Source organism: Calypte anna, chromosome 1 (assembly GCF_003957555.1).
Source record: "Calypte anna isolate BGI_N300 chromosome 1, bCalAnn1_v1.p, whole genome shotgun sequence".
NCBI lineage: Eukaryota > Metazoa > Chordata > Aves > Apodiformes > Trochilidae > Calypte > Calypte anna.
The window spans coordinates 13,447,440-13,470,463 of NC_044244.1; the positions used below are offsets into that span (position 1 = coordinate 13,447,440).

General features: G+C 38.1%; 1 protein-coding gene across 1 annotated transcript in view; it reads left to right on the forward strand.

Annotated features, from left to right (window-relative positions):
* Positions 1 to 21,904, forward strand: part of KMT2E (lysine methyltransferase 2E) — a 57,389-nt gene extending 35,485 nt beyond the window's left edge. Inside the window, 18 exon segments of the mRNA XM_008493003.2 lie at positions 901 to 1,031; positions 2,125 to 2,242; positions 2,435 to 2,544; positions 3,836 to 4,097; positions 5,823 to 5,921; positions 7,654 to 7,818; positions 8,742 to 9,050; positions 9,485 to 9,739; positions 9,913 to 10,057; positions 10,798 to 11,051; positions 11,183 to 11,239; positions 12,665 to 13,228; positions 15,988 to 16,289; positions 18,166 to 18,254; positions 18,356 to 18,475; positions 18,625 to 18,716; positions 19,612 to 20,699; positions 20,701 to 21,904. Of these exon segments, the coding sequence (XP_008491225.2) occupies positions 901 to 1,031; positions 2,125 to 2,242; positions 2,435 to 2,544; positions 3,836 to 4,097; positions 5,823 to 5,921; positions 7,654 to 7,818; positions 8,742 to 9,050; positions 9,485 to 9,739; positions 9,913 to 10,057; positions 10,798 to 11,051; positions 11,183 to 11,239; positions 12,665 to 13,228; positions 15,988 to 16,289; positions 18,166 to 18,254; positions 18,356 to 18,475; positions 18,625 to 18,716; positions 19,612 to 20,699; positions 20,701 to 21,124 (4,584 nt within the window). The 3' untranslated portion in view covers positions 21,125 to 21,904.
* Positions 21,905 to 23,024: the final 1,120 nt, after the last annotated feature.

Below are 23,024 nucleotides of genomic sequence, written 5' to 3' on the forward strand. Positions count from 1 at the left end.
GTAAGTGTTCTGGATGTTTAGGTACTCAGAATGGAATTTCATTTACTAGTTCATAAAGGATTTTTCTGATGGTAGGTTATATTCCAATTTTTTTAAAACTCTTGTGATCCTGTAATTTCTTGTTTATGAAGAAATTGTGCAATGTCTTTTTTTTTTGTCCTAAACATCAGTTACTTAACAGCTTGAAATTGGAGCCATATAACATGCATTAGCATTTTGTAGCAGAAATATCAAGTAGTAGCAGGTTAATGGAAGCATCTTTGCTTCTTCTCCTCAAAGACCATCATGGCACATGGGACACCTCCTTAGAGGAATATCCCTGCTTACAGAGCCTTTTGCCTAAGAGGCTACTTCCTTTTTGATTCGTGATGAAAATTAAGAGAGGTGTGAGTTCACTGGTTGTCAGGGTATGTATTGGTTTTTAAATCCTTCCATCTAGAGATACGCACATAAATTTGGAAACCCTCAGGATCTTTTATTTAGTTACTGTCTTATTTTCCTGTTCTGTTTCTACTTGAATGAATCATGAATGTCCTTTTATGTCTGCATGTTTTGTTCTGATTGAAGGACTTGAAGCCTTATGAAAGTGTTAGGCAAAGCAGTGCAGCAGTTCATTCTAGTAGTGGTGAGAATTAAGTGCACTAAGGCTACATTCATTACTTGAATTGTGAGAATGTGTTGGTTTTCAGCCATGTACTAGAGAACTGAAGTTCTATGGGCTAAAGCGTTCTTTCAGTTTAAGTCCGTAACTAGTTGAATTAGTAGGGGAACATTTTTTGTCAAATAAGTTTTTTAGTTCACATAGAATTGTTTAGTAGTTGTGAAAGTGTAATATGCTGTTAATAATAATGGAAAAATGGTAGAAAATGTTAATTTATAAATGAACTTCTGTCCTTACAGAGTTATGTGCAAAAAAACAAGAAAATTTTGAAAGCTGCTAAAGACTTGCCTCCTGATGCCCTTATTATTGAATACAGAGGAAAGTTCATGCTGAGAGAACAATTTGAAGCTAATGGATATTTCTTTAAAAGGTTTGTTTATTCAAAATGTTTTAATAAGGTACCTTTTAAAATGCTGTTTTGCCAAACCTGCCTCAAGTACAAGTGAGTCTTAGTTACTAGCAGTGCCTTGCTTTTACTGTTCTCTGAAAAATTATTGCAGCTGGAATCTGGTCTTTCCTTTCTCTGCCAGATATCCTTACAGATCTGTTCAGGAGTTAGTTTCCTCTTTCTTTGTTCTTTCCTGGCTACAGGATTCCTGCATTCTCAGTTGGGTAGTTGTGCACCTTAAACCAGAGGTTGGCAGGTTCTACCATCCTAAAATAATTCAGAAGGTAATGGCAAAGACATTCTCATTTGTGAGAGAAATAGACTGTAAGTTGGTCAGGCTGAGAATGGGACTGAACACAGGTCAACTTGGGGCCATTTTACTGCCATAGTGCTCTAGTTCATTAAGTTACTGAGCATTGCATGACTGCTTCCTTCTTCCTATGGATCCTTTTCAGTGCTTTCATTAACAGCACAGATACTCCTACTTGGGAAATGGCAAGAGGCCTATTGGAGAAAGAGAGATCACAGAGCTTTTGCTCAGTAGAGGTAGAAGAGTTCTTTGGCACTTTTAACAGTGGAGCTTAAAGCTTGTTTTGTCAAAGTATTTTGATGCCTCCTTTCTTCAGGAGGGTTGGGTGCTAGTGATATTGCAGGTGTTAGATGGGGATGTGCAGGTGTTTCTTCAGTCTGTGTATTTTAGAGTATTCTGTGAGGTACCTAAATTTCTACTCAGGTTTCATTTTAGGATCTGTCGTAATACAAGTTTAAGAAATATGAAGAATCTTAACCTTGTGTCTTCCATGTCTAGTGCTTGCCCTGTTCTCCCCTTTATATCCTATGCAGAAGAATGACGTTTAGAGCTGTAAGTCAAACTTCAGGTATTCTAAGAATACATTTGGAAAATGTACCAGTTAGAATCATGAAGCTTAAATACAGATGTTTCATCCTCAGATTTGACCCACAGGTTTGGTGTATGATGCCAAACGTTATGTTAAAGAGCTATTTAATGTGAAGAGTAAGTTATATTTAGCATCTTTAAAATGGTAAAGCCCTGGTTTTCTTGGAACTTTTTCAGGCCATACCCATTTGTTTTGTTTTATTCCAAATTCCATGGACTAGAAATGTGTGTTGATGCAAGGACTTTTGGAAATGAAGCTCGATTCATCAGGCGTTCATGTACACCAAATGCTGAGGTGAGCATGTACCTAAAGTTAAATTCAGTTTCATTTGCTTAGAAGTTCCTATTTCCTTGAGTTTTCCAACCAATAATTTGAGCAGTCCTTACAATTTCTATACAGATACTTTAAAACCAAAACAAAAATACAAAATACAAAAACAAAACAAAACCCTGCAAATTAATGATATTAATGTTCTCTTGAATATAGGTGAGGCATGTAATTGAAGATGGAACAATTCATCTTTATATTTACTCCATCCAAAACATTCCAAAGGGAGCAGAGATTACTATAGCTTTTGATTTTGATTATGGAAATTGGTAAGTATTTTTGCATGCTGTTCTAAAATACATCTAATGCTTTTTAAGGTATGTTGCAATTGAGAGGGGCTTTGTCTTTGTATCACTTCCTTGCTTGCTTTAATAACAGAGCTCCTTAAGCACCATTTACAGTTAGCTGTGTGTGGGGGCAGGATTTCTCCCATATTTTTATTACTGTGTATCTGTTGCTGATTTCAGCAATGTTGCAGTGACTTATAAATGATGTGGAAAAGATAGAAATTTAGAGGAAAATTAATGAAGATGTACTGTGAAGATTTATTGTCTATAGGTGTCCTGTAGTGTGGGGAGCATAGTGGGAAGAAAATCTAGAACTAGTCAGTAATGCCCTAGGTATGAGAGTGCCTCTGTAGTGTAACTTCAAGAAGACACTGTCTCCTTTGATGAAATGGGGGAAGCTCTAATAATCTGTAAGCCTTTTGAAATGGTAAAGGAAATAATTGGTTAAGTTCCAGTCACATGTGTAGGAACTGTTATTCCAACACCTCATTGAAATCTGATGGCAAAATAAGGTCTCTGAGTGATACAATCATGTAATGATTTCTCTTGACTAGTAGGAAATGTTCTAGGGTACAGGTACATTGTGCAGAAATGCCTAGCCTTGGAGACTTGGAAGCATTAACCCCATCTCTGAATGTTTGTGTGTTAATCAACTTGAGTTCAGACTAGCTTGCACTGTTAAGTGTTGTAGACTACTCCTCCATCCCTCACATGAAGGCAGCCTCAGAAATTGCCTGGTTGATAGGTTTTTTGTTTTTTGTTATTAATCCTCTTATAAGTATGTAGTACTTGTGTTCAGTATCTACAGCTGACAGCCCATATAAGTTTAGTGTGCTTGAACAACAGTTCAACAACAGTTCCTACAAATTAAAGTTGAACTTAGAATTGTACAGTGACTCACATATTTCTCATGTGCTCGTTCTGTAAGTTGTGTCTTCTGTCTTTGCATAAAGGAAGAACTCTCTGCCTTCAGTGCATCTGTGATTTTGTATACTTAGGTTTTAAATGTCTTCTGTCTTTGAAGCAAATACTTGCCTTGAATTTAAAAGAATGCCATGTGACAGTTACACATTCAGCTAAAGAGTAGGTGAAATTTTTGAATTATTGTAGTACTGTACATCGTTGTGAAAACCTGACTGCTTTTACTATGGTTGGTGTGCATCATAGCAGGTGTTTAATGTGAAATGTATCAGCTTGTGTGATTCAGTATTGAAAAGTCTTGCTGCTATACAGACTAATCAAAATATCCCTTCTTTCATTTGATTACTTCTAGTAAATACAAAGTGGATTGTGCTTGCCTCAAAGAAAATCCTGAATGTCCAGTTCTCAGACGTTCTGAGCCTACAGAAAATATCAATACAGGATATGAAACGAGAAGGAAAAAGGGAAAGAAAGAGAAAGATGTTTCAAGAGAAAAGGAGACTCAAAATCAGAACATTACATTGGACTGTGAAGGAGCAGCCACCAAAATGAAAATTGCAGATAATAAACAGAGGAAGCTCTCTCCCCTGAGGCTGTCCATTTCTAATAATCAGGTATTGATACAAATGTGATCAGAAAGAAAAGCTTTCAGACACACTCTCCTTTTGTAGTTGCAAAAGGAATTTTAACAGGTCACTGAAAAGGGGTAGGGAGAGCTATCAAAAATCATACAGTAGATAAGCTGTTTCAATTTTTTTCCTATACTGTTTTTCTTAATATTTGATGGCATATAAAAATACGTTAGTTCCTATGCCAGTTTTAACTACACGTTTTTCCTCTGAATTTCTTCGTGGATCTGTAATGTGAAAACCTCACATCATGCTTACAGGAGCTCCCAGTCCCTCCTGAAGTGTCTTTTGGTTAGTTGCACATGTTACTCAGGAGTGTAGTATTTTAAAAATAGCAACAAGTAGTCCAGCTCCAAACCCAAATTAATTTTCAGCTTAGAATGTTATGTGTTGGCTGCAGCTCAGTGTTGAGTGGAGCTCTGTAGCTCTGTTAAATAGAAGTTGGGGAGATGGGAGGAGGAAGATGTGTTACAATGTAGGTGGATACTATGGCAAAGCTACCTTGTAATATACCATGCTAGTCAATTTTAAATTAGTACTTATTTTAATATGTGAGTTTGAAAGAACTAGTAGGAGAAATCCATGACATCAATTACTAACTTGAATCCAGAAGGCCTGGCATGTGGTTTACAAATTACGATCTGCAGAGAGGCAGCATTTAAACTTTCTCATCTTAAATGATTTTGTTGTGGGGTTTTTTTTTTGTTGTTGTTCGATTTAAACAAGGAGTAACTGGTATTTAAAACTTTCTGGTGAGCCTCTGTTACACAGTGCTTATATAGAACAATCACAGGAGAACTTGTTTTTTTAAAACTTACCTTGAAACAGCAGGAATTGAGAAAAATGGATCTGGTAAAATGTGTATCTAAAAATAGAAGCTAGTCAATTAATAGCTTTTTTCTTGGGTGAAATATATAATGCTAAGGTAAACAAAGTGTATGGGAAAGTGTAATCGTACTTTTTAGACAAATGTTAAAAAAACCCTTTGTCCAGTCCTTTATGTAAAAATTAAATTGCATAGAGGACCAGTTAAAGCTTAACTCTTCAAAGTTATTGTTTCCTGGTTAGTTTTGTTGTTTGTTTTTTAAACCAGAAAATATTGGTTTGTGTTTCCTTCTATTAAGTAAGGCAGTGTAATTCGATTCGGTAGTGAGAGCTTAAGTTGAAAATGTGATTTTAATAGAATTTACACTTCTCACCTGAGAGAAACTTGTGTGTTATTGTTTAACACCTCTTTGGCATTCATTCAGTATCACTTAAACAAAGGCTTTTTTTCAAATGGGTGTGTAATATAAACCTCTTAATTCTGTAGCTAATTTATAACATGGCTAGATGAGTGGCCACTGTAAATGCTGAAAAGTTATTATTACTTTGGAGGTTTAGTTGTGATGGTGGGCTTCTTGGTGGGGTGAGGGATTGCAGTGGGTATGGAACCCTGAAATTTCAATAAGGTCAGTGTGCTAAAGAAAAAAGCTACAGATATGTCTAAGATATAGTGTCTTAGAAAAGATCTAGTCAGGTGATTTATATTTACAGGTTTATGCAAAGGTAAAATGGATATTGGGGTGGGTTTTTTTTACTTTTTTCTTGATTTATTGGTTGGGTCCTTTTGATGCAGTGATCTGCAGATTCTTAGTAGTGTGTAGCTTTGTTTTCCCTAGCTTGCAAGAGTAGTAGAGCTTCTGTAAAGCAGTCATTTCCTTCTTCCAGGAGCCAGATTTTATTGATGATATAGAAGAAAAAACTCCCATTAGCAATGAAGTAGAAATGGAATCAGAGGAGCAGATTGCAGAAAGGAAAAGGAAGATGGTAAGTTGGAAAGCAAGTAGCTTTCTTAGGTTGTTACTAAGGCTTAATGACATCTGCTCTTACCATCCTACTTGCAGCTTTTTTGTAGGCTTTTAGAATCTGAGTACATAAGAACTAAAATCCTTACATGAACTTCAGCTTAAAATGCAAGGATTGCTATTTGAGAGCATTTTATGTGGCTTGATCATTGGAAAAAAACTCTGCTTTTTTTGTCCAATGTCTATAATTTTTTATTGACTTAGAAGAAGATGTAGAAATTACCTAGATTTTATTTTCCTCTTTATTATTGCGTGTTACTTGTATTGGCCATTTTTATAGATAAAAAATAGGCAAAAATCCTGACTACTGCTTCTGAATTCCCAATTTACAAATCCTCAGAAATCCTAATCTTCAGAGGTTGGTAGAACGGTGTTAGGAAAATTGGTATTTTAAAATGTGGGGGGTTTTAGGCATTCAGTATGTGAGATGCTTGAAATTACAAATTAAATCAAAAACTTGGCCAAGTTGTATAATGAAATACTAATAATTAGAACTTGTAATTTTATTGTTTGTGCTCAGATGTGGCACCAGAACTGATCAGAAATGGCCCAGACATTACAAAAAAAAATACAGATTTCTGCTGGTGTTTCCTACAACTCTTACCAATAACAAAATTGATAAAACCTGCATGTATTAGACACCAGAAAGCAAAATCTCCTCAAGTAAAATGTATTCCAACACAAAATCTGAAAAATTACAATGTAAGCTCTGATATAAACATAAAACAGTGTCATGTCATTCTTTTGAGGAATGGTTCTCATCAGTCAGATGATTTTGCTACAGAGATATGCGGGGTTTTTTGTGGTGTTTTTTTGTTTTTGGCACTTTACATTTGTATTTTAGTAACTCAAAAGTCTGTGAAGCTTAGTTACAGCACAGTTGCTGTAGTAGTCAAAGATGCAATTACCTCTGTTATGGGGATTGCAAATAATTCCAAGTTTGCCTGTACTTTACTGAGCAAAGAGAGGCAGGTTCAGCAGCAAAATAAAATTGGGTTCCTCATTCACTCATAGGAGAATATGTTTGCAGGTATTTTTTCTCTGATATAAACACATTGTTTATATCAGTGTACTGTTGAGTTCCACACTTTTATAAAAATAAATAAAATTTGTAATAGAAGCCCCTAATTCTGCCACCTTTACTGTCTTAAGCAGAACTCTGTCAATGAAGGGATCTGCTCTGTTGAGCACTAGGATCTGAACTATAGATGTTACCTTTTTTGATTCTTGGATGCTGACTATTTTTTGGTGTAGTTTGTAATACTTTGAAAATTGGGTCAGAGAGTAAGGGAGCTTTCTGTTGTTTCATACATATATTAGTATTTTATATCTTTCTGGTCATAAGTGTTTCACTGTTTTTAAATACTGTACATGCAAGTAAGTGGCTCAGAGCTTCATTTATTTTATTTTTTTTATGCTTATAGGCAAGTTATTTCCTAGTACATCACTGTTTTTAGCAGTTTCTTAAAAATACAAATTCTCCTCGTGTTTGTCAGGCCTGGTATGAATGCAAGCCTTTCTTTAGAAGTGTGTAATAACTGCAGTGATTGCAACATGTCCCTTTCCTCTGAGCTTCTGCTGAAATTTATCTCCATATCAACATACACTGAACATATTCTGAACTACCTTAAAAAAATTATGTACATATACATATATTATGACTGAAACTGGATCTTTATTATTAAATCCATCAGACAAGAGAAGAACGGAAAATGGAAGCTATCCTGCAAGCTTTTGCCAGACTGGAAAAAAGAGAAAAAAGAAGAGAACAGGCTTTGGAAAGAATCAGCACAGCAAAAACTGAGGTTAAATCAGAATGCAAGGAAGCACAGATTCTCAATGATGCTGAATTTATTCAGGTAATAACGTGGAATGTTATTTTAAAACTAGATTGCTTTAGGATGTATGAAATTTATTTTTTTGCCCTGAACTCAAATCTGTTTTCATGAAAATTTCTATAGTTCTTTTGACATTATGTTATGGTAGCTCCTGATTGAATTTTACTCTACAAATATATGTATTATAATTTGGTTATAATAAATTTCAGTTACATCAGTTTATGAAAAGGTACACCATGCACCAGCTGTATAATTCAGTCTCTCTTTGAAGTTCAGGAGAGGAGGTGTTTTACCAAGCTGACTTTAGCCATAGGAGGTGGCCCTCCTTAGGCACCCTCTTTGAGCAGTGGAGAGTAATTTGCATCTTTAGTGGATTATTCAGGAACAGATTATAGTTCTTTTCTTTTCTTTTAAAGGAAAGGAATTACTAAGTTTTAGTTTGTTCTGGTTTACTGCAAATAATATTTAGGGTTTCAAGAACAACTTTACTGTTATTGCTGGATGCTAGTATGCTTTTTACTTTGCAAATAGCCCTACAAATTCTCAGTCCAGGTTGTTTCCCTGGATAATTTGTCAGCATGCTGTTAAGTACCTAGTAAACTATAAATAACAAAAATAATACTGGACTGAAAGACACCATGATGTAAGCAGCTGGTTTCTAGCTTATGGATGAATGGATGTTGCATTTCATACACAAATCTGTGGTGATGTGTCCAGTGACTGGTGTGTGTGAATATTATGCCAATGATGAGGTGCTTAGGAGGGAAATACAGTAAATCTTGTAGTTTTCTTGAAGGACAGAAATATTTCTTTTTAACTGTTTTTGTTCTAACAAAGATGACAGGGCCTGTAGGGGATGGGAGAACTGACATTTTGTTTGAAAAAGGCTACGGAGCTTTACATGTGTGTGGAACCTGTTTACTAGACTTTTCCTTTTGTATCAGGAACCAGCAAAAGAAGAAACTGCCACCAAGCCTACCCCAGCCAAAGTTAATAGAGCTAAACAGAGAAAAAGCTTCTCACGGAGTAGAACTCACATTGGACAACAACGAAGACGACACAGAACTGTCAGCATGTGTTCAGATATCCAGCCATCTTCTCCTGATGTGGAAGTAACTTCACAACATAATGAAACTGAGAATGCTGCACTGGTAGCTGAGCCTGAAACAGAAACTGTTGTTACAGAAATGGTTACTGAAACGGAAGCTCCAGCACTTAATAAATGCCCTACTAAGTATCCTAAAACAAAAAAGGTATGTCACTTAAGGGATGGACTTAAGAGTTTAAGTTTCTTAAGTTTTTTTAACTTAAGAGTTTGTATACTTAATCACATAATAAGTACAGTTCCTCTGGGCACTTGTATAATATATTCCAGGAAAATTAAATACAGAAGAACTAAGTCTTAGTTTAAAAAATAAATGAAATTTATTTTAAATGTAAAACCACCAAAACTTTGTTATGTAGAACAAATCTATACTAATTCCTTCTGCTGTCCCAAATTTTCACTGAAACTGTCCTCATTCTTGCCCTGTTTATTCTTGAACTTAGAGCTTGTAAACTAGCTTTCTGGTTTGCATAGCAGTTGATTGGGTGAATAATTAGACTAAAAATTTCTAAAATTTCTAAAAATTTCTAAAAGCCACTGATAAAAACACTCAAATGACACATTTTTTCTCTCTCCATTTAGCACTTAGTCAGTGAATGGTTAAGTGAGAAGAGTGATAAAACGGGGAAGCCTGCAGACAGTCTGTCAGAAAGGCCTCTGCGCATAACTACCGACCCTGAAGTTCTGGCTACTCAGCTGAATTCTTTACCAGGTCTCACTTACAGTCCACATGTATATTCAACTCCAAAGCACTATATTCGTTTTACTTCACCATTTCTTTCAGAAAAGAGGAGGAAAAAAGAACCTGTGGAAAACATTACTGGCTCTTGTAAGAAGGTAATGCTTCCCTTCGCTATGGTTCCCCATCCCATCTTAAATAAAATAAGTCTTTACTTGCTAGCACAAATTCAAGCATAAAAAAAGCTGATTGGCAAAATAATTCTGTAATGTGGTTTGAAACATTTATGAGTAAACTGGTAAGTCACTGATTTGAACTTGTTTTATTACAGCGTTGGTTGAAGCAGGCTTTGGAAGAGGAAAATTCGACAATGATTGATAGATTTAATTCCCCGTCACAAGAGAGATCTAGAAGTCCAACCATCAATGGTGAAAACAAAAGTCCTTTATTACTGAATGACAGCTGTTCCTTAACAGGTGAAACTTTTACTGGTACAGTAAGAGCTATGTCAAAGCAGTTGAACTTTATGGACTGTTTTTAAAGTAATGAGTTAATGAAAATTCCAGGGGTATTCACATTGTTTCCTGATACTTTCCTTGAAAGAAGTGCTTAGTTGTGTAGTGGTTGGGATTTTTCTTTCCCCTTTCATGTATAAGCAGCAACCTTATCTTACAATGTGTAAAGTCAACAAAAGACTCATGGTTTTTATTATGAGTATTAAGAGGTTAGAGTATAAATTCATTTTCCATGCTGTTCTGTATATTCAGAATTTTAAATTATGTAGGCCTGTGTTGCACATGGAGGAAATGCTGTGTGATCTTGTAGGCACAACACAAAAAAGGAACACACTAAAAACTCAACACATCTGAGATGATGTGGATTGGATCAGGTGATTCCTTATACATTCCTGAACTTGGAATTTCCACTTTTTAGTGAACAGTCTGCAAAATGCATAAAAGTGGATTTAAATTTTCAGGAGACAGCTCCTACCATCATCCTAGCACACAGATTTCAGCTACTGATATATATATGTAGTGTAGTTTTCCATTAAGTGTCAGCTGTTAAGAGTTCATCTTCCAGGAAGCCCGCCCTGTAAGAGATTTTTGTAATCTTACTGGATTTTTTTTTAACATGAAATTAATAATTTCATTACAGTACTTAACTGCGATTACTATATCTAGATCTCTTCTTGTTTCTTTCTAATTTTAATACACAGATTTAACAACACCACTAAAAAAACGAAGACTTTATCAACTGTTGGAGTCTGCATTCTCAGAAACCTCCACACCTACTCCTTCTCCGTATGCCACACCAACTCATGCTGACATCACTGCCTCTGAGCCATCATTGTTTGCTACTCCTCCTAGGGTAAAAACAGAAGATGAAGCTTGTAGGAATGGTTACAAACCCATATATTCACCAGTTACTCCTGTAACTCCATGTATACATGGAAATACCATGCACTTTGAGGTGAGATTCCTAATGGATTTGAGTGTAGTTGTCCTAGTGTAAATCAGTATTTGTACTCACTACAGGGGAATGCTTTCTGTTTTCCTGGCTAAAAAAAGAAACTGATTTGCAATTTTTTCTTATTTATTTAGAATATTTCCTCACCTGACAGTTCCCCAGAAATAAAAAGGCGAGCTTACAGTCAAGAGGTAAGGATATTTGCTAAAAACTGCAAGTGGTGTCTTGATTTCATGTGTGTGGCTGCATCATTCTTAGTAAATGCTTTTCAACAGCCATTGCAAGTTTCCTGAAATGTACAGCGTGACTTCCTTACAGGTTTTATTTGCTTATTACTGTATATTTTCATTTCACCTCTTTGATTTTCTCTTTTTAACCTGATTTCTTTCTCCCCTTGTTCTGTATTGTTCAAAAATCCTGATGGCTGTCATGGAAAGGAGTAAATACTGCAATTTATAGATAAGAACAGAAAAACAACAGTTTTGCTTTTCAGGCTGCAGTTAAATCTAAATTAATATTTCTCCTTGTTACCTGCATCTCTTAATTGTTTTTGTTGAGCCTAGCTATGCTCAGCATGAGAGAGGAGAGCAGAAGGGTAGTAAATGGGTTTAGGTGGATGAGTTCAGTTCCAGCAAGTGCTGTTGGAATGCACCTGAGTACTCCCAGTGTGAAATTATGGACCTGTCCCTCAGAGAGGACACACGTGAGTGGCTGGGCCACTAGAGGAGCATGGCTATGGGGGTGAGGAAATGTAAAACATCAAGCTACAATTTCATGTGAAAACTGCACAAGCAGTGTGAACTGTAAACTTAATGACACCTAAAAGGAATAGGTAAAAATAAAAAAGGTAAAAACAAAAAAAGTGGGTTATACTAAGAGACTTTAATTTCTGATGAGTAAATAAATGATCCAGATATTTTCCCCTGGGAACTAAGCATGTATATATATATATATATATACACACACACACACACATATGGTTTTTTAGGTCAGAATCTTAATAAATGTTGAAATACACAAAATAGTTGTGAAAAACACCATCATAACTGTCAACTGAATTTAACAGTTCTAAACTACTGTAATTGAGTATTTTAATGTTTATCTGACTTGAGGGGGTTTACTTTGGAACTGTCACTCTTCAATAGAAGTAATTTAGAAAGGATTCATGAAAACTTTAAAATATAATGTTTTATAGAAGTAGTTCCAGCCACAGATATGTGCTGGGTTTTTCATGGTTCATAGTTTTAAGAAGTATAAAATTCAGTTTTTGTAACTCAAAATAATTACTTCTTGAAATAAATGTTTTGACACCAAGGGTCCCTGGTTTTTAAATTGAAGTAAGTGCTTTGTAACTTCTTGGCCAGAGACTTGCTTCTGCTCTGCCTCTGCCTGTCATTTAAAGTTAAAAATTAACTTTGGTTCGTATCTATTTTATTGAAATGCTTTTACTTAATACATGGCAATAGTAGAAATAAGTGTCTGCCTGCAGAATTGCTTTTCAAAAATAGATAAATTCATGGTAGTGGAAAGACTCTAATCCCCCAGCTGAATGTCAGAATAGTTGCAGTTTTGTTAAGAGTTTGGAAGATTATTTGACATGCTTTTTCTTCATACAGGGATATGACAGAGCATCGATTCTAGCACTGAATTCTTTCAGAAATTCAAACCTGACAGACGTGGGCCTGCAGGAAATAAAGACTATTGGATATTCCAGTCCAAGGAATAGAACTGATGTCACACGGCAGTGCACTGGAGAAATGGAATCTGTGTCAGACCTCCAGCTGGGACTCGAAGTAATTGAGCAAAGTGCACTGCATAAAAACCTGGAAGCCCCCACACATGATAGGACTGATTCAAACAGCCAATTAGAAACTGCTCATTGTGGAAGGGGCACAATTTATTCTTCCTGGGTAAAAAGTCCCGACAGGACAGGTGTAAATTTCTCAATGAATTCTAATTTGAGGGACTTGACCCCTTCACATCAGTTGGAGGTAGGAGGTGGATTCAGAATAAGCGAGTCAAAGTGCCTGATTCAAGACGATGCTAGAGGCATGTTCATGGAAGCATCTGTTTTTTGTACTTCAGAAGATGGAATGGCATCTGGCTTTGGAAGAGCTGTCAATAACGACAACTTGATGGATGGAAATTGCACACCACAGAATCCTCCACAAAAGAAAAAGGTTATAATTTTAAGAATTGTTTGGCCTGTCTTGTATAGTCTGCTAATGATATTTCTATAACAAAGAACTGTAATACAGTTAAAAAAGCCCTGATGGCTTATCTTCACATACTACAATGTAGTAGACCTTATTTAGGGGAAATAAGAGAGCAAAGAGTAATGCTCCATACACACATTAGTTAAATTTATTTTAGCCGATTAATAGATAAAAATTCACTTTATTTTATATGGGTCTTTAATTTGTCAATAATTCTCAGGTTTGAAAATGGTTGCTTATGCTACAGGTATTACAGTATTCTTTACACAAAATACATACCGGAATGATAGAGATCATACACTGTGAAAGTTTGTTACAAATTACTGTAAGAAATTGCACTGACAGATTTATTGATACCGAGACTTTAAATTTCCAATTTTTATTTTCTTCAGGTATCTTGAAACCATTAGTCCAAAGCAGTTTTTTCTTGGCTTAATTTCTTTGTACTGTGTTTGAAAAATGAGCAAAATCTAAATTTTCTACTCTTACAAAAGAAGAAGTTGTGTGGTTGTGGGCAGCTTGAACCAGAATTGGAAGTTATGCTGCTTATCTGTCTGTGACTGTACTCTCAGGTTAGATTCCCTCTGCTCCTTGCAGAAAGGGTGACAACATAAAAGACAGCAGTCTCCAGTGCAGCAGCTTGCCAGTTCTTTCTTGTAACAGACTGAAGTACTTACTTGTTTGAAAGATGTCTTTATGGAAGCAATGATCAAGGAGATGGGGGCATATTCTGTGTGTTTAGATGCATGCAGAAATGGGGTTTTGATCCCATTGCAACCCCTGTACACACCACCTCCCATGCTGTGGGGCTTCCATCCAGGGAGCCCTCATGATTCCTCCTTCAGAAGTTCTACATCAGAACTGTTTTTTTTGTTTACTTTGCTTCAAACTGAGACACAACTGAAGCAAGGTGGTAGGAACTCTGTTCTTACCTGGTCCTGAGTCAGAGAATCATCTCCCATGTATGTCACTGTAGCATTGCTGTTTTGGCAAAGCCAGAATTCCTGTAGCTTCACATTCCTCTTTGTCTGAACTTAATTTTTTTCAAACTTCAGCAACACTTGTGCTTCATTAACCTTCCCCCCATTTCTCTTGCTGACAAGGATTCTTGGATGTTACTGCTAAGGGGTTATGCTACAGTAATGCCCAAATAAAAAAGAAAGTGTAGCTTCCCCTGACATCCTCCCCAGAATTGCCTAAAAGTTTCAGTTTAAAGAAACAGCCAAAGAAAACTCTGTGTGTACCCATGAAAGAAAGGAGTTTTATGGCTTCCAAGAAGACACAGAAAAAACAACTTTCTACTGAAATGAGGGAGGAATCTCACCTAAAGAAAAGGTGACAGTTCAGGAATTTTGTAGGAGAGTGATAGAAGCCTTTCCATATAACCACATTAGACATTAATGTCCTTATGCATTTGTTGAAGGAAGTTTTTCTGTATTTGAGCATGTCAGTGCTCTTTTATTTTCTCTCACTGTTGTACAAGTTTTTCCCACCTCGATGCAGTTCTGTACATAGTAGCCACGGTGCATAGACTTCATCCATTCTTAAAGCTTAAACTTTCTTTATGGCAATATTCTTCAAGGGATCCAAGTCATGTGATGTAGAAATTACTCATTTTGCTTAAAAGTAAGATCAGTTCTTGATCTAAACTTTCCTGTATGGAAAATAAAATTTTTAACTGTTTTATCCCAGATGACATATAGAAGACACTTTAATGAACAATTCCAACCCTAGGACTGCAAAAAAAGCACAGACTGTCTTGAATGTCTGCTTGTATTAAGGATTAAGCTAATTAAGTGCAGAGGGGTTTTTTCATCACTTCATTTTCTTGTTTTGGATACTGTATGGTTCAGAGTAGGTTGCTGGTAACTAGGAGAAAAGATTTAAAGACACTAAATGTAATTTCCACCAAACTAATGTCATTACTGAGTAAAGTAGGTCTGAAGGGGTCAGTATTGCAGCTTTCCTGATTCAAATCCTGAAGATACGTAGTGAATACACATTTATTTTTCTCACTGAAGGCAACCTTTAAACATTTAAGCTATTTTCCATCCTACGGAAGGTTCTGTGAAATTATTTTATATATATATATGTAAAGCAGAAATGACTTTTCCCTTACTGTGTCACTGGTTTTGGTAACAAGCTTTACTTGGAATTTATTATTAAATATGTTCTTAGTCAGTCTCCTTTAGAGTGCAGTAAAGACACAAACTGTGAAAAGAATGGAAGTTTTAGTTGTAAATTTTGTATGTAAAAAAAAGGTGTGAAGAGCTTACAGAATCCTTTGATACATGCAGCAGAATGAAGCAGAAACATGGTGGGTTTTTCATATGAGGGAGTCAGAACTGACATGTGACATGTCTTAGAATTAGCTTTACCATATCAGTATACTCTTACTAATGCTGCAGTTTAAGGAAAAACTGTAAAGTCCCTTGTAGAAGAGTGAACTGAATCACCTTTGGATTCTCCCATGCAGCAGAATTCAGACTTCCTTCTCTTGGCAGAAGCTGCTTCTTTTTTACATTGTGCTTACAGTCATTAGGAGCTCAGTACTCTAAATTCACTGCAGGTGTAGTGAAATATCTTCAATTAATCTGTACCCATTTTCTTTTAGAACCAATTAAATTGTATGTTTTACTGAAAGAATACATTTAATGTAAACTGTGAGAAAGGAAACAAGTAAACTTCCTTTCTAATGTTTGTTCTGTTTTTTTTTTCCCTAGGTATCCTTATTAGAATACCGTAAGAGACAGCGAGAAGCTAGAAAAAGTGGCTCAAAGACAGAAAACTTCCCCCTGGTTACTGTATCTCCTCATGCTGCTGGTGGAGGAAATACAAGTAGTAACAATGGTGCTAATGATGGGTGTAACAACAGTGGTGAAAATGGGGAGCAAACAGACAACACTGCAAGCCTACCTGTACCACTGCCAACTGCTGTTTGTAATGCAGCTCCAGAAGACATTGGCAACAACTGTGCAGTTAAGGAATCTTCCTCCAATGAGAAGAATGAACCAGAAGTTCAGTGGTAAGTCAGAAAACTGTTGGACTAAGGGCTGTTGAATTTTTTTACCGTAATTCTAAGTAATTTGTATTAGAAATCTAGTTTTCATTAGTAAGGCTGAAGCTTCAAATTACTGCTTAGAAACCTTTCTTTCAGATTAGCACAGAGTCTTCTCTTTCTCATATGTAGGAGATACCTCATAAAATAAAAATATTCGGAGAAATACCCATAAGATGCTGATTAAATTGTTTTCATTCTGAATTTTTTTTCCTGAGAGCAAACTAGGCACCAGTTGTAGCAAGACAGGTTGTCTAGTTCTGTAGATTCTAAAACTGTGTAGGTAAAGTACTGTTGTAAATAGTAGAAAATAGGATTGGTTGAGTAGATGTGCTCCTTCCAGCAGGGCATAGGTTGGGCTTTGTGTGTGCTTGCCAAGATGTGTGGAGAAGGAAGCAGCAGCAGTGTAGTGAGGATGCTGTAAGGGCTGTGAGACACTTGAGTCTCATCCTCAGCATGGCCTTGGTGCTGCACTCAGTCCTTGTGTCTTCACTGCTTTATTTGTGGGCTGGAGAGTGCTTTTCATCTGAAATCTCAAAACCTTTCCAGAAGGGAGGTTGGAAAGATGCTTTGCAAAAGCTTCTAGGTGAATAGAGGAAATCTGTTTTTTCAGTAATGTGGCTGGACTTGTGGGGTTTGCTGAAGTGCAGTGTGTGAGGGGCTGCTTGCAGTCTGCCAGTGGTTCCTTCTGCTCAGGTATAGAATGTGTGTTGACACTTGAATCATTGTTCATGACCATTAAATGGTTCCCCTGTGTGCAGACCATATGCTCTGTTGGCTGCCATGCCAGATGCTCCAACATCCAAAAATCCTGGTGAGGAATGAAGTGTGGAGGTGACATAGAATGACTTCAGTCTGTTATAAACATTGGACAATATTTCCCACTGTTTTTTTGGTAGTTTTAATCTAGATGATCAGCTGTGCTGACACTGTCTCCAGCCCATAATTAGCAGACCCTGCAGGTATTCTCTATGCTGTAGTGAAGGCCTAATAGTGTTGAGGATGAATATGGGCTGAGAAGTTGAATGTCCTTCTGCTCAGATGCTCCAGCTATTCCAGAACAATTTTGTAGAACCAGCTGAAGGAGAAAAATAAGTGTAGTCTTCAGATTTTCATTGAAAAGGGTCTCAAGTTCACAGTGCAGACACAGGTCTATGGTATTGTAAGCAGAATGTGTGGAAACAGGCTAAAAGGAGAAGAATTTATTATTAAGTGTTTGTAGTACTCCTGCAGACAATGCCAACATCTATTTTAGTAAAGCAGTATTGTAGAGCAGTGCTGTATGTTCTTGTCTGAAAGAAAAATTGAGTTTTGTAGAGCGCAGCCATTTATGTTCTTGATCAGGTTGTGATTGCCAGATGTGACTAGTTATGAGAGAAGCTATGACTGTCACTTTTCAAGATAAATGTAGAAGCTTAAGCAGAGATATATTTGTGCAGTATATGCATCTATGGATCCACTATTAAAGAGCAAATTTCCAGCTTTCTGTAAGTGGAGAATATGAAGCAGTACTACCTGCAACTTTTATTTTTGAAGTTTAGTTTTTGACTTCTAAGGTATTTTGAAAGAAGAAGAAGAAAAAATTCAGAACACAACCCACAAATCTACAGATGTTTCCATATTAAGATGAACTGTCAGTTGCAGGAAGCTGAGATATTTAAAGTGGGAGAAAATAGATACAAACTACTTAACAAATCACACTCCTTACCCACAACCAGTTATTTGGCTCTTACACAGTCACAATGCTGTAAATTATCTCTGACCCACTGTTTTCATATACGTTGTCCTAAATCTGGTCTGTGGGAGTACATCCCCTTTAATCTAAAATGTTTCTCCTTTCCAGGACTGCATCAACCTCTGTGGAACAAGTGAGAGAACGAAGTTACCAGCGAGCTTTACTTCTCAGTGATCATAGGAAAGACAAGGACAGTGGTGAGTTGCTGCTTCATCTGGAAGGTAGATGAATCTAACCAGTTCCCCCATGGCAGTCCATAATCATTCTAATGTTGTGTTTGGGTCTGCTTCATCTGTAGGGCGAGAGTCACCCTGTAGCCCATGCTCACCGTCTCATGTTCAGTCTCCACCTTCATCTCATTCAAATCTCATTTCCCAGTTGCAGCTTAAGGTCCCTTCTTTCACTGAATTTCTGGAAGGTCAGTAAGCAGATGACCTTGTCTGACACTTGACATATTGAATAGTCTCTTACAACTTCAGCAGCTCTTCTAAAGTTATATATAGTACTAAGTGATCTCTGCAAAAGGCTTATTTTCCACTTTTATATTTTTCTGCTTTATGTTTGTAGAACCTGATCCTGAAAATTCAGAGCCTCCTTCTGAGTGTCCATCCCCAGATACTTCACAGAAGACTTGTAAGAGTCCCTCAAAAGCAAGCAAGGTAATGCAGCATACATGGTGCATCTGGGTTTTCTGTGTTGTGTAATATGTGTGTGAATATGTACATGTATGTCTGATAAGTCATTAAAAAAAACAGATCTCATGATTTACTACTTAAGTGAACATGTATGTGTTCAGTAATTTACCATAGCAGTATTTTGTAAGAATATTTGTGGTAATGCATGTATACTAAAAAGTTGATTTATGTTCTGTTTCTTTCAGTAGCTATACCTGTTTATATATGATCTTGCACTCTGTAGACACGAGAGATTGTATCAGTGGATTCAGCATCACCACAGTTCTGCAGGGTGAATGCTGAGGAACTGGCAGAGCTGAGACTAGTACTGTGATTTCTGTGCTCCATACCTTAAAAGAGGAGTTTGCTCTTGCCATGTCAGGGCGTGGCAGTGTTTGTCAGTAGAGGCACTGATTTGGGGAATGATGTTGTACAGTATTAAAAGTAACTCACTTTGTAATAGTTCAGTATGTTTGCTTGCACTGTGCCAGTTTTAAAATGTTAAATCACTTGAAAAATGGCTTTATTTTTTAAATGCTCTTGTCTGGAATTCCTTCTTTCAGACTAGAAATATAAAACTTTTAACAAATAACAGAATCTGACTTTGACCTAATGGGTCATATTTCTGCTACTGTTTTAAAAGACACTTGCTTATATTTGACATTCATGAATGATTGCTATGTACTTGCTAAAAGTACTGTCTTTGCCAAGTTTGAGCTCTCTATTGTTGCTGTTTTTCTTACACGAAGTATGTATCCTCTGTCTCAACACTTCTCACCATCAGGGGGAGAGAGCAGTATTCTGAGCAGCTCTTCTTGTTCTGTGCATGCACAGTTGAGTATCTGGAATGCTTGGTGCTGACTGACTGTTTTCATTCCAGCCCTCTTCACCCAGTCCTGTTTCAACGCAGTCGCTTGGGAAAACACCCACAAAATCAGATCCACACTGGGAAACTGCAGCAAATGCACCCGAGGCTGAGTGTGCAAATCACCCGAAATCTGAGCTGCAACAAAAACAGCTGGGAAACAGTGTCCAAGCACTTTCAAAACCCCACCCATCTCAGTCTCATCTGCGCGGTTCTGCTGAGCAACTTTCCCATCCACAGAAGTTGCCTTCTGCACCTTTGAAGCTGCATTGTCCCCCTTCGCCTCATGTAGAAAATGCTCCCAAGCCCTCCACCCCTCATGCCCCTGTGCAGCATGGGTACCTGTCACCAAAGCCTCACTCGCAGCAGCTGGGATCTCCGTACAGACCTCATCACCCACAGTCACCTCAAGTTGGAACACCTCAGAGGGAAACTCACAGAAACTTCTATCCGGCAGCACCAACCCTACAGCCCGGTAATCAGCAGCAGGCTGGCGGAGCCCTCTTTACTCAGACAACTTCAGGACAATCTTCAGCTTCTTACAGCCAGTTTAACCAACAAAATTTGAACAGCAGTGCACCGCCTCCCCCGCCCCCTCCTCCCCCTTCTTCTACTTACTATCAAAGCCAGCAGCCCGCAGGAAACTTTCAGAGTTACAGCCAGCTGAAGGGCAGCATACCCCAACAGACCGTTTTTTCATCTGGACCAAATCAAGCACTTCCTGGCACTGCAGGTCAGCAAACGGTGCCGGGACACCACGTAACTGCAGGGCATTTTTTGCCCTCTCAGAACCCCGGTATTCATCACCAGGCCTCAGCATCTGCTGCTCCACCTCCTCCTCCACCACCACCCGCTCCAGGTCCTCACCTTGTACAGCAGCAAAGTACCCATCAGCAGCACTCTGTAGCACACGTTGTTGGTCCAGTTCATGCTGTGGCAGTAGCTCCTGGATCACACATCCATTCTCAAGCTGCTGGTCACCATTTGCCACCACCGCCTCCGCCACCAGGTCCTCTGCCCCACCACCAACCTCCCCACCCTTCAACTGGACACCAAGGTTTGCAAGCACAACACCAGCATGTTGTAAACTCTGCACCTCCCCCACCCCCCCCCTCCACCTTCTAACGTTATAGGCTCGGGGCATCACCCAGCATCAGCACAAGGGTTACACCACCCATCTCATCAAGGACCCCCCCATTTTCCTTCAAACACTCACACAAGTGTGTCCTCCTATTCCTCACAAGCCCCACATCACACAACATTAGGACCTGGACCTCAACATCAGCCTGCTGGAACAGGACCTCATTGCCCACTCCCTGGTCAGGGTCCTCACATCCAACCTCAAGGACCAAACAGTATTGCAACACCTCCTGCTCCGGGGTTCTGCCCTCACCCTGGCTCTGTCACCCTTCCCCACGGGGTGCAGGGGCCGCAGCAGGCGTCCCCGGTGCCTGGGCAAATCCCCATCCACAGAGCACAGGTGCCACCCACTTTTCAGAACAATTACCATGGTTCGGGGTGGCATTAAAACGGATCCCTTTAATTCTAAACATTTTTAAAATGTTCTGTAATATAAACTGTATATATTTCATATGTACCTATTCTAGGTACTTTTTAAAGCTTGTACATGATACTTTGTATAAAAGCAAACACCAGTGCTCTTTCATTGTATTCTTTCCATTTTTTGCTTTTTAAAATTCCTGAAAATGTGCTGTTAAGCCAGTATTAGGTATTTCTTTTATTTTGTAAGTGAACATTCCAGCTGTTTTTTCTGGCAGTAGGTTTGATGCTGCATAATCTTTAAAGTTTTATTGTTGCAGTTAAATTCATTTAGTGAATGTTTTCTATATTACTTTTATACATATGTAATTAAATAAGTACACAGGCTAAGTGATGGCACTAACAAATTATTTTTTTTCCATTTTCTTCTGTCAACAGTTCTTTGTGTGCATAGAGATAGAAAACAATGCAATACAAATTTTTATAGTTTGGTGTGGACATGGCTTTTTGTTTCATCAGTTATTTGCAGAAAATGTAATTTAATGTATAGACTGTTTCTAATGTCTGACAAGTGCTGTAAATACTGTATTTCTTTTGCTTGTAAAATTGCTTAAAGCTTCTTTCATTTGATATAGTATTGTATATAATAAGTCTCTTTTGCAAAAAAAAAAAGAAAAAAAAGGTGTGATCTTTGTGAAAGTAGTACAGTATATGATCTTTAATTTTTTTTTTTTAATATACTGTCACATTGCAGCACTGGTTGGGCATTTTAATTCATGTTAATAAATCACAACTCTGTCAGTTTTAACTACTTGTCCTGGAAGGGTGGTTATGTCTGCAGGGACCTGAACCCCCTGTTCCCCTCCCTGCACTGTCCAGCTTGTGGCTGTAGCACAGACAGATGTGGAGCTGGCTGTAGGGAAGGTGTTTATTTCCCCTGCAGATCTAGAGGTGAGGAGCAACAGCAGAGTCCTGGGAGGTGTTTCTGACAGTCTGTGACACCCAACAGTTGCACAGGGGCAGAGCTGAAGCTGTCAGACCTCACTCTGACTGCAGTAGTGCCCTCCCTGCCCTGCAGCACCCCCTGCTCAGGCCCTGCTGTGGGTGCAGTACAGGGGGAGCAGACTTCCTTGGCACCGTTTCCAGTAAGTTTAAAGATCAGCTACAAGGTATTGTTGGGCAGCTTTCCTCATCACTGCCCACCTCCACCCTGCCCCTTTCCTCATCAAAGGGGAGCCAAGTGTATAGTGCTAAAATGGGGGAGGGAAGGTTATGGACTAAAGAGCAGGGGTGGTTTTTGTTTGGTTTTGTTGTTGTTGCTTTTTTTTAATTAAAGGAAGTTTATTCTTGCTGCTGGGGAGTACCTAGGACTTGCTGTTGCACTTACCAGGTCCAGAGTTATTCTATAACTGAGGGTGATGGTGTCCTTGCATCTCAAGTGCTGTTCAAAAGCTCTACCTCCAAAGCAAAGGAAACCAGTGTGTCATAAAACCTGAAATGGGAGAGGGTGGGCTGGGAAGCAACTGTTCTGCTCACTGAAAGAAGGTGGTAAATACTTTTTAACATGTAGATTAAAAAAAAAAATAGGGGGCTACTTTAAATTTTAATTTGCCTGTAACGACTGAAAAATTGATTAGCAAAAATAAATATAATACTAGCTATAATACTAAATAAATACTTCTCTGAGCAACAGCTGGCCCTGCAGCACACCTGGGGTGTCACACTGCTGTGCCACAGTCTGCACAGCAGGGCAAGGACACTGCCACCAGCAGAAACCCCAACCCAGCCCACCCTGACCCCCCTCTTAAGAAAAATCTGCATCCCTGACCCCCTTCCACGCTGATCAACGCCATCAGCTCCAGCACAGGAGCAGGAGGATACACACTGCGGGTGGAGGGGCGCGAAGCTGCTGGGCTGCAGGACAGGGT